This window comes from Sciurus vulgaris (assembly GCF_902686455.1).
Source record: "Sciurus vulgaris genome assembly, chromosome: 15".
Classification (NCBI taxonomy): domain Eukaryota; kingdom Metazoa; phylum Chordata; class Mammalia; order Rodentia; family Sciuridae; genus Sciurus; species Sciurus vulgaris.
The window spans coordinates 3,327,907-3,340,480 of NC_136476.1; the positions used below are offsets into that span (position 1 = coordinate 3,327,907).

At 38.4% G+C, this 12,574-nt stretch overlaps 1 protein-coding gene across 1 annotated transcript in view; it reads right to left on the reverse strand.

The window, feature by feature from the left end:
- The window catches only part of NTRK2 (neurotrophic receptor tyrosine kinase 2), a 345,264-nt gene that overhangs the window by 157,204 nt on the left and 175,486 nt on the right, over positions 1-12,574 (reverse strand). The window contains 1 exon segment of the mRNA XM_079112192.1: positions 1,110-1,157. Within this exon segment, the coding sequence (XP_078968318.1) occupies positions 1,110-1,157 (48 nt within the window).

Genomic DNA, 12,574 nt, shown 5'->3' on the forward strand with positions numbered 1-12,574 from the left:
CTGATTGAGCTTGATGTTCCAACATTGTCACACCTCCACTTTCTGTTTGATTGTTAAGAGCTTTTGTCTTAGAACTTGTGGGGCTAGTAAGGGTCAGAGTGACTTTTCCACTCCAGGACCCTTCTGGCCATTCTGCCTCAACCTGGGCTCAGTCTACTCGTAATTTGTGGATCACTGGATAGACAAGTCTGTTTAACAGCTCAAGATCTGATGTCAGGTTCCAAAGAGGATAGGAAAGAGGCTCCTTTATATGTATAGGATGAACAAGTATAGGACAGATGGCTCAGAACTTGGCGGCTCCTGATACCCATACACTTCCCCAACGCTGCAATTCTGCTATAGCCAACCTTGCTACCAAAAGAAATACCAACCAAGACAATCTGTCTATGATGGTCAGATCTTGGAAACTCACATGAATGATATACAACAGTCCATCTTTTCATGCCTTCTGTGCAATTTTCCTTAATTGTTTCTGTACCCATAGAAAAGACTGAGCAATTTGGAAGTTCCAGGAGATCACACCTGATTTCAATCCTAATGATTGAAATTGTCATCTGTATTCATTCTGTAAGCTACAAACCCTGCTTTTCCATTGTCAGCACACAGTCTGAATACAAGGACTAAAATGCAATCAAGCACAAATCACAGCATCTGGACATGAAAATCTGTTTTGAAAAAGAAATGGTCATAAACAAACAGCTGATTTACCAATTCAGAACTCTCTTACATCTTGGCCCTGGAAAAAAGTTAAGAGCCAAACTTGTCCTGGCTTGACTAGTCAGCCAATTATGCACTATGAGCTGTAATGTAGTTGTGTTTTATGTCACTACCCTTCTGAAAAATACATCACAACTTAGAACTGGGATAGTGGTTGACACATCCCCACAGGACAAAAAGCAAATCAAACTACAAAAATGCAAAACCATTTACTCAGTTAGCAAAACTAATGCCTTTTCTGGAAAGCTTCTGGACCTCCTTCTTCAAGAAATTGGAAACGAGGAAGACAGAAAATGAGTAGATGGCCAATGAATATACACAAGATCTAAGAAGTTTCATCTGAATTAAACAACATCAACTCATTACTTTATCCAAAGAAAGTGACTACTTACCAACACCTTGTCTTGATTTTACTTTCCCAAATCCAAACCATGAGAAATCTGAAAACCACAACAAAACATAAAATAAACTTCGAAAGAGAAGTGTAAACCAGAGGCAGTCACCGTCCTTAGTCAAAACGACAACCCTCCCCACCCCAAACTTAAAACAAAACACTAGGGACCAAGGCTTCCTCTCAAACACCTGAAAACTAACCCTTAGATTCTTGTGTAAAGATTTATTTCTCATTCTGAGAATGTGGAAGTTCAAATCAGATAAGAGCATCCTGTCTTCAACAAAAATGGCTCAAACCCAGGGTCCACAGATCTGAGCTCCTTCCTTCCTTCCTTCCTTCCTTCCTTCCTTCCTTCCTTCCTTCCTTCCTTCCTTCCTTCCTTCCTTCCTTCCTTCCTTCCTTCCTTCCTTCCTTCCCTCCTTCCTTCCTTCCTTCCTTCCTTCCTTCCTATCTCACTTTCTTCTACCTAAGTGGAGAGATCACTGCCTAGTAGCAAATCACCTAAAAGGAAAGCTGTAGGGTGAAGGCACATCATGCATTTGACAAATGCAGTATGCTTCTGAACCACAATGAAGTGGGAAAATGATGAGAGAAAACAGATCCTTTCTGAAGCTGAGACAGAAAAAAAGAACACAGAATCCCATGGGAGAGCTGACACATGTGTTGGATGAGGATTCAGGATGATGAGGAAGAAGAGGAGATCTTAATTCTACATAAATTGCCACTACTGACCTGCTGTAAGACAGCAGTGGGCAGCAGGTCCAAGCCTTTTACAAGACAAGACTCCACTAGACACGGATAAGAAAAGACCTCTAGATATTTGGAGGGTCTCCAGTGATAAAATCCACTGAAATAGTTCTTTCTTGAGCCCAGCTGTTCTCTTTCAGTTTTATTTTCCACGGGTTCAAAGCTACTTCTGCACAGCAGAGAAATCCCTGAATATGAGGTAGGTAAAGAGGATGCAACCCAAATAAGTGACTATGTAAAGCTCTTTGGCTCTGCAGTGATTTTACAAGCAGTTAGAATAACAAGCTAGGTAAAGAACCAGTTGAAGTCAAACAATGTGCGATGTAAAAACTCCTTGCACAATCCGAGCTGTTTTACAGAGTCACTGTCATGATTATTACTATTTTTTTCCAAGTGTAAGTTTAGGCTTTGCTTTCCTGGTATCCTAAAGTTAGCTCTCCAACCTCAAAGCTGATTTTTACTCTTGATTGATGTTCCTCTGAATGCTTCCTTCCAGGTTTTGAAAGACCAGATGAAGGCCTGGCCTCAATCCAAAACCAGATAAAGTTTTCTTTGCACAGAAGCCAGTGAACTGTTTTCACTGGAACTGAGTTATCTTTACAGGGCAGTCCTTATGCATTTGTTACTTACAACTAACCCCATTCAAAATGGGGTGTACTTTCTCAATGGTCACTCTGGTTTTCTACATTTATTTGATTTATGCCTTGAAAATTAACCCATAAATTGAAATAATAATAATGATTATTATTTATGATTATTATTAATAAATACTAATAAAATAGTAAACAATAATAAATTACTTATTAATAATTTGTTGTTGTTATTATTATTATTATGCTAGTATGGATTGAACCCAGGAACTTTCTACCATTGAGCTACATTTTCAGCCCTTTTTATTTTTTATGTTGAGGCAGGGTCTCTCTAAATTGCTAAGGCTGGCTTTCCACTTGTGTTTCTCCTGGCTCAGCTCCCTGGCATTACAAGTGTGCACCGCCATACCCAGCAGATTGAAATCTTTAAGACTGTTTTTATTACTTGAGTACTTTCTTCAAAGTAACATTTCCATTTTACAGGGCACCCACTGAAAGCCAAGAGTAATCCCACACTGGCAGCCTATTTCAGGTTAATTTCATTCATTATAATAAACAAAAATTCAATGAACATCTTACACATCTAAAGTGATCCCCACCCATTCTTAAAAATTATTCCAGTAGGATAAATCCTAGAGATGGTTTATTCAAAGTGATGAATATTGCTAAACTGGCTTTTGATCGTTTCAGATCTCATTTTCACCAACAGTGCATGAAAGAGTAGAAGTATATTTTTGAGCTAAGGGTGAATCTTTTCCTATTTCTACTCTGCATTTGGTGTGTCAACACCTAACTGAGCAGAGACCTGACAAATAGTTACCTCTCATATTCTCCTTGAAACCATTCACACACGTCTCTCTCAGCTGGTGTTTTGCATGGGTGGAAAAATGACAACTGCAGATAAGAAAAACCCAGGAATTCCTCTCACTTATGCAGTCATTACAATACACCTAGTGCCCCTACCCACCCCAGACTCTTCTCCCTTGGTCCTCAGTCACACTGGATAATAAAGCATCCTGTGCTTATCAACAAGGAACTGAGGCTCAGAATTAGCCAAGAATGGGAAGAAGCAGAAAGGGGAGTAGAGAGTTCCCCATTCCTGATGATTCGATTTACAAGTTTTTACTTTAAGATGGTATGAATGTGATATGCATTCAGAAGAAACTGTACTTCAAATATTGAATTTGGATCTTTTCTCAGGCCAGTGATGTGTTGTACAATGCTCACTAGAGACACTGGGTAATAGCAGCGGGCCACAGCTCCTGGCCAGCCAGGTGAACAGAGGAGTAAACAACTGGTGCTCTATAGTGCACCATGCTGCTAGCAGTTTATTTATTTATTTATTTATTTGGATGATGTATTTTGTGTTTTCACATCCCATCACTTATTCAAAAATTTAGATGAGACAATCAGCATCTTATTATAACACAAGTCTTGTGTTAGATGGTTTTGTCCAGCCACTGGCTACTGCAAGTTCTCTGAGCATGCTTGAGGTAGACAAGGTAGATGAGACTGAGCTAAGATGTTGAGTATGTACAACTTTGATTTACACTGTTTTCAACTTAAAATGGGTTTTAAGTTGAAAAGACACAACCCCGTCATAAATCAAGGAATACCTAAACTCCCTGTGAGTAGCCCAGTTATGGCTCAAGTGGGATGTGGTGAATGCATCAAGGGGGCTGATGAGCTGGAGAGGAAAAAACCAAGGAACACAAGCAAGGGCCAAGTCGAGAGTTTAGATTTTATAGAGAAAACTGTGATTTGGTTCCAAATAGAAACCCCATCCAAACTCAGGCCAGGAAATCAAGATAAATTTAAGAAAAATTGCTTTGGCTTCAGGGAGAATCAGGGTTGGAGGAGAGAAAAACTAAGGGCAAGAGACTGGTTATGAGGTTTTGAGAGAAATTAAGGCCTAAGAGAATTGTGGCCTGAGTTGACTGGTCAGATTAGCAAAATGGCCTGGAGATCAGGATACAAGTTTAATGCCCAAAGTAGATTTGCCCCAGTTCTAAAGCCCATAGGTGAATTAGAACATAAAAGTAGATTCTGTACCTAGAATTCATTTCTTCTTTGGGCTCATTAAACATCTCTTTGTTTTTTGTTTGTTTGTCTTCTTTTTTGTTGTTGTTGTTGTTCTTTTGTTTTTCTTTTATAGGCATGAAGGAGCACCCAATTGAGGCCAACTTTTGGTAAAATAATTCCTGAGTTGCTCAAGTATAACTAAGTTCTCTTTTAAAAAAGGATCGCAGTCATTTCATAGAAGAGAAAACGATTTTCTGGACATTCCTCAGAGTACATGAAAAATTCAACAGGTCAGATGTAGAAGGGTCAAATTGACACCTCCCTCCCAGAAGCTTCAAGTCATTCAACAACTCCTCCTTGATACATCGAAGCCGCAATCTTAAAAACTTAATACTAAATTTCATCAGCAAAATTTTCCCACAAGGCCAAAAAGAAACAATTTCTCAATTTCCTGTGATGTTTTCCCCATTGGGAGCAGAGTCCTGCCAAACTTTCTTTTATTTTCTTCTTAATAAGAGACACTTTATTCACAGCAAATAAAGGGCTCCTTCAAAAGCACATGCAGTTGCAGTGAGCTTAAAGAATCCCCTCCTTTCTGCAATCTAGAACAACAGAGATTCTAAATTATGAAATTAACCAATTAAATTAATCTCTTTTTTTAAAAAAAGCTCAACAATTTCCCTGACCAAAGAGGAGGAATGTGTGGGGGCAGAGAGTGGGGGGAGAGACACATTAACACATTAACAACTCTAAGATGGAAGTGAAACTAAGTAAAATAAATAGCGAAAAAGATTGCTTTTCAAATGTCTCTCAAAGGAAACAGAATTTAGGGAGTTGAAAAGAAATATTTATGATGCAAGCAAGAGAATCAGAGGAAGGAGTCAGAAACAGGCAAAATGGAAGAAACCTGACCTTCCCAATAGGTGCTGAGCCACACAAACATTAAACATGGTATTTTGAAGTTGTAATCTCAAGAGAATAATGAAGTTTCCAGATTTTTTGTTTTTCGAAGTTACAGAAACATCACTTTAGTATGTGGAAAGAAAAAAAGACACCTTTCATTTCTTTTAATTCTGAAGAAATTAAAACTTGCTGCATTCTCAAATGTTTATTAAGGTAAAATTAAGGTAAAGTGTACCAACCTGAACCCCCCAGAAAAGTGTCTCTAACTTTGTGAGAGAAGCAAACAGGAAAACATGATTCACTAGCAGAAACATGCCTCACCTCCAACTTTTTAGGGCTACACCTACTCCCTAGGGGACACTAGGACACTCTGGACTGCTTTGCTCAAGGGAGAGCATGGACAGGGGTGGAGCCCAGAGTGGACACTCTGAGTACTTGAGTTGATTGACTGTTATTTCAAAGAACTGGAATGACTGGTCATTGGAGTGGAGGAGAGATGAATGCAAAGGATTGCCTTGTTGACAACATAATCTCCTTTTCCCACTGACACATAATCGGAGTGAATAATAGTGGGTTTCAAATTAATTCCAGTTCCTCAGGCCACAGAACAGTGTAGACTGGGGCCAAGTTTCCTTTCAATTTCATCTTAATCTTTTACTTAAGGACATAACCTTTATAAAAGAAAGTCTTATCTCTCCTGCCTAAGAGGAGGACTTGCTTTGAGTTAAACTGGTTCTAGAAATCACAACATTAGGTTGATTCCTCCCCACCAAACTTTATTTGACTTCTTCCCTTTGCTTTTCTCAAATTTCCAATGCAACTTATTTCCACTGTTCTTAAAGGAAGATAACATTGAACAGCTCCTATATGACAAAGAAATGCATGTGTTATAAGTGAAACTGCTAGCCACATATTGAAATCGTGTATTATCTTTTTTTTCTGGCCTACAGCTAGACTACATTTCTCAGCCTCCCTTGTAGTTAGTTTCAGCCACACAACTAAATACTAGCCAATGGAGGGTGAGCAGAGCGAAAGGGACCAAGTCCAGGTCCATCAGGACTTCCCATGTGTACGACCCTCCCCCTTACCCTGGCCAGAATGAAGACAACACCTGGTCAGACATGAAGATAGCAAAGGACTGTTTCAAGAAATAAATAATTGTCTCAGTATCATTATGAATATAGACTGAGTAGAACATAACTCAGAGCTATTATTCCAGGTCAATGATGCTGAGCCATTTTTTGGTCCAACTTTTAGCCATATGTAAGAAGTAAACTATAGTGTTTGGACCATTATCCACATTTGGACTTAATTTACTATGGTAGAGAACTTACCCTAAATAATTCATATAGATAGATATAGATAGATATCATATATATATATGACCTTGAGAACATGTGTCCTTGACTATGACTACTTATCACAACCCCATCAAGTCATGAATTCAAAATTGTGTTTCCATGCATATGAACATTTTCCTAGAGACAAAACACACAGATTTCATCTGAATTTTGAATCACTAAAATACATAAAGGCAGTTGTAGAGACAAAGATAAAAGCGCATGTGTACTCTGCATTTATATTCTGTTTAATCTTGTTCTCTACCAACAGTTGAGCTTGGGTGCTGAGAACCATCCATTATCTCTCACCTAGATTCTTGCACTAGCCTTTAGCTTGTCCTTCCTGTTTCTTCCTTGTTACCTGCCCCCAACCACATATCTTTCTCACAGAGTTGTCAGAGCAATCATTTTAAAATAGAAATCAGATTATTGCATTCTCATGCTTAAAATCCTTTACAGGGTTCTTGTTGCATTTTCTATAAACTTTTTATCATCATTATAGAGTCCTGCATGACTCAGACAACTGACCATGATACTACCCCCTGCCTGATTCCCCATGAGACAGCCTCAGTGGCCTCTTTCCTATTTCTACTCATTTTGTAGTTTTTCTTGTCTCTTTTCTGAATCTTTTTTTTTTTTTTTTTTAACTCTTTTATCCCCTTTCTTAGTTTTTGGGTTTCAGGTCAAGTATCTAGGATAATAGTAGATAGACTAGTCAGAGTCTTTCTGAGCCCCTTTTCTACTCACTCTCTATCATCTTATCCTTCTCAGAACATACAAATGCACAACATAACTTACTTGATCTATTGTTTATTGACGCCATCCTTTGCTAGAATTTGAGCACCAAGAAGTCAGTGACTGCCTTCAGATGTTTCCCCTAGAAACAGACCCTGACTCAAGGATTCAAGGAAAGATAATTTATTAGGAAGGTATCCCAGGAAACACTAGAGGACATGTAAAGAAATGCTCTCAGGAGAATTAAGTCCATCATGCACACGTTATCCAGTGGGCTACTCCATGGACAACTGGAGTTCAAAGCCCCAGAGAACTTGGAGTGATGGTGTAGAATGCATCTCAGAGTTCTTCCATCCCAAAGGTGAGGAAGCTGGGTTAGTTAACCTCCAGTTACCTTCTGTCATTAGCTGAGGGCTGAAGGCTAAGAGAAAATCCTTACACAGAGTATTGGGTACTTGCCACAAGACAAAGTGAGCAAGTACAGGTTGAGCATCCTTAATCCAAAAATCCGAACTCCAAAATGCTCCAAATCTGGAACTTTTTGAGTGCAGGCATGACACAAGGAGAAAATTGCACACCAGACATCAGATGAAGGATCAGTCAAAATGCAGGTGCATCAAAGATATTTGAACAAAATTACCTTTCAATTATGTGTATGAGGTATATATGAAGCATAAATAAATTTTGTGTTTAGACTTGGTCCCATTTCTAAGATTTCTCATTTTATTAATATGCAAATAATCTTTAATCTAAAAGATTCCTAACACTTCTATTCCTGAGAATTTTAGAGAAGGAACCTATAACAGAATGATGAGAACTGAGAGGATGTGGGTGGGACACCAACATTTGCTACAGGCATCCTGTCTGTATAGTTCACCACTATTTCCAGTACCATAGGCCCTCAATAAATACTTTCAGAATGAATGAGAACAACAACTTTTAAAAATCATGTACTATAAAGTATAAAATGTGTAATAAAATGCTGATGTGAAAACTACACATTCAACATAAAACTAGGAATTTTTCAAATATGTTTGTGGCCCTCCACTGGAACTTCACTGGAGATATAGTACAGTCAGCCCTCTCTATCTGCAGGTTCCATATTCAAGGATTCAACCAAACAAAGATTAAAATACAAATAAAAATTGTGTATACTGAATATGTACAGATGTTTTTCTTGTCCTTATTTCCAAAACAACACAGCATAAAAACTGTTTACATAGAATTTACATTGTAGTTGAGTATTATAAGAAATCTAAAGATGACTTAAAGCAAACAGATGAAATGCAAATTCCATGTTATTTTATACAAGGAACTTGAGTATCAAAAGATTTGGGTATCCACAGGGGTCCTGGAGCTAATCTCCCATGAATACTGAAAGATGATAGTATTTATTTATTTTTGATACCGGGGATTGAACCCAGGGGTGCTTAACCACTGAGTCACATACCCAGCCCTTTTTATATTTTATTTTAATACAGGGTCTCGCTAAGTTGCTTAGCACCTTGCTAAATTGCTGAGGCTGGTCTTAAACTTGCGATCCTCCTGCCTCAGCCCACCTAAGCCCCTAGGATTACAGGTGTGTGCCACCATGCACAGCTGAGATGACAGTATTTAAAGGTGAGCAATACTTACAGAATTCTGGGCATAGTAAAGAATAAATACACTGGGTTAGATGTCGGAAGATCTGGGCTCTCTCTAAACACTGCAAGAAATGAATGGCATGACCTTGAGTGAGTCACCCACCCCCATAGATTCTGTTTCCTCCTCCATAAAGACAAAGGTTGAAAAATGTCACCTAAAGCCCATTTGAACTCTGGTGGTCAAAAGAACTAAATATTAGGTACATATGACTGAGAATATACTGACACATGGCCTTATATAGCATTTCAGAGCCTGATATTTTGGGAATGTGAGATCATGTGCAATTTAAGGAAAAGCATTCAGTCAACTGGCCTAGATTTTCTCCTGCTAAATAATACTCAGATACTTTTGGATCACTATTTCTTCATTTTAAAAGAAAAGGCCTATGCTCTGCAAAAGCAATTTTTAAAAATGGGACTTATGGAATACTTGTTCTATGCTATGCCAGGAAACTTACTATAGCTTAGATATTACTTATTCCAATTTTTTTAAAGCAGAATAAACTTTAAATCCCATAGACTTCAATTCAGAAGCCCCAAGTAGGAATAGGTGAAACTAGACTTGCTTAGAATGCAGAAAAATGCCCCGATCCCAGATTTCAAACATTTAATTTGGAAGTAAAAAAACATCAAATTTATTTCTTTCATTTTGAACATGTGGAATATTTCACATTCAGTGGGTATACCTCTTAATCATTCACAATAAATCGTACAAAATGTTAGGCTTTTAAAATCTATTGTAAATTCTGGGAGACTTTTTCTTCAACAAAGGCAGTCACAGTCTTTACTGAGTAGTTTTTTTTAAAAAAAATGGAACCAGAAGCTCCTAATAATTAGTTTCCAAGCTTAAAACTCAGAGCAAGTCAGGGTCAACCTCTGCTTAATAATAAGAGTTGACAGATATGAGAGGGTCATATCACAGCTTTGTCTTTCTACCATGCCACCCCCAGTAAGAGCTCAAAATGCTCTGTAAACATTTTCTCAGCTGTCACAAGCTCCCTGAGGGAAGGCAGGTGATGTCTGGTTGCATACATAAAATTTCCCAGTTAACCCTGTCTTAATATTGAACAGATGACTGCCTGAGATATGCCTCCAATTTCCCCCTCTCTGTAGAGCAATACTGGTTAAGACTCCAAGCAAGTCTTTGGAAAGAAAATTGTCTGATTTTTAGAGAATCATCTAGAGAGGATGTTAGTGGCCCTCCAAGAGAGCGACAAGTGGCAAATATTTTATGTGACATTCCCTTAAACTCTGACTTCCATGGAGAACCTAAACAAAGACTCAGACCTAGCCAACCTGCTCAGATCTATCCACTGTGCCCAGTAACCAAGTTAGCCCAAAATGAAGGAAAGGTACACTCTTTGCTCTTCGTTGTGTAAGCCTGATGCCATATTAAATGTATTTGGAGGTAACTTTGCAATTCCTGCTATATACTTGTAGTCATATTCCTATTTATGCTTACTTTATTCATATTGAATATACAACATGGATATTCTTGATCAATATTTGCTATAGCTAATGCAAGCACCATGCCATAGTATTATGAAAGTTTGTTGGACGAGGGTGGATGATAAGTTTTCCAGCCCTAATTCTCACTACCAGATATTGTTCCTGTCTACTGTATTCGAATTCTTCCCACCACCTGAGAGGGTGGTGACGTGCTTCCTGTCACCCTTCTGTACCTTCCTCTTTCTTTTCAGTGATTTGTTTTCTCTTCTCATCCCACTGCCCACCATATACAGTCTTGAATTCAGCCAAGTCAGAAAATGTGTGAGGCTGACACAACAGCCAAGATGTTTATTTAATTTTATTACCATGTGCTGTTCTATTTGGAAGCTCCCATAATGGAATAGAACATAATAGGATTATACACACTTATAAAGCTGGGTGCTGAATAAAAATAATTTAATAAAGTAACTATAAATAGAACAAAATGAAAACCCATTGTTTAAAATGCAATGCCTGTCAAACAAATTACCTATGGGCCATCCTGGCTTAGCATCACTAGAGGTGGTTACACACAGTCAGTGGAAGAAACCCAAACCCATAAGATGAAACAGCATTTCTAGTTTTAGTGTTTTCCCACTAAATGCCCAATGTGTTCTTTAAGGTCCACTGCTTTTCTGTAAACTAATCAAAATTGACTGCCTGGGTCATTGGTTCTCTAACAGGGGCGATTTTGCCTCCCAGGGGAAATTGGCAATGTCTGGAGACACTGGGTTGTCACAACGGTGGGACTGGAGTGGAGGATGTGTGCCATGAACATCTGACAGTCAGAGGCCAGGATGCTACCAAACTGTCAATAATACCCAGAGGCTCCTCCACCCATAGTAAAAAAGTGAAGGCCTGAAATGTCAAAATAACAAGATTGAAAAATCATGACCTAGGTGAGGCTAGCAAGGATGTAATTTTATCCTAAAACCATCTATCCCTATTAAGAAATCCTAGTCTGCCTATGCAAAGGGCTGTCAGTTTCTTTCTCTCTCGGTTTATCTTACACTTCTAAAGAAACAGATACTGTCTGATAATGTCACTTCTGCTGCTCCCAAACACCAAAGAGTGCTTTTCTGCCCCCAGAACAGAGAGGCAATGCAGTACCAAAATTGGATTTGGACTTTAGGCCTTGGGTTTAAGTCTTGCATTCACCACAATTACTTGCTCTGTCTCTGAGTCTTTCCTCTGTTGAATAGGACCTATAGTTACTGTCCTGACACCCCAGTGGCACTGTTTCAGGGTCTTGTGATGTGTCAGTGGGACTTTTGTAAATGCTTTAGGATAGGAGAAGAATAAATTCCAAAAATCTTAGCAGCATGTGAAATCATGACCTGGCCACTTGACCACAGCCCAGCTGGTCACCTATGACTTCAGCTGTGTTCCTTAAATAAATATGCCTTGTATTTACCTATTTATTAATTCATTCAGAAACTATTCATTGATCATTTGTTAGACAGTATGATGAAAGCAGGGGATGTAAGTGGAGTATAATAACAATAATCATATTCCCTGCCTACATTGAGCTTCCTGCTTTTTTTTTTTTTCCTATCTGAAACACAATCCTCAAGCTCCATCTTTGATCACTAAAACCTATTTATTCAACAAAATTTACCTTAAAAATCATTCCATCATGAATTATTTCTTCATTCCCCAAATCAGAAATGTCTCCTCTGACATTTAGGCTGTTTGTCTCTTAGGGTAAATACCACATTGTCCATCATATTAATTATTTCTGTAATCTTATTTTTCCTATTGTATTTTAAGGGTTGTGCATTGAAGAATCTTTGTCTTATTCAACTCTGTACCCTCTTCTGTGGGATTTGTAACAGTTACAATAGCATCAAGAGGGTACTCACCCCATGATAGATACTCAGTAAATGTCTCAAAATCTGATGGAAAGATTTTAAAAATAGGGCATCAGATGCCCACAGAATAGTAGAGGCTGAGTTGCAAAGTACAGAATAGACAACAGTAGGAACATTCATTACT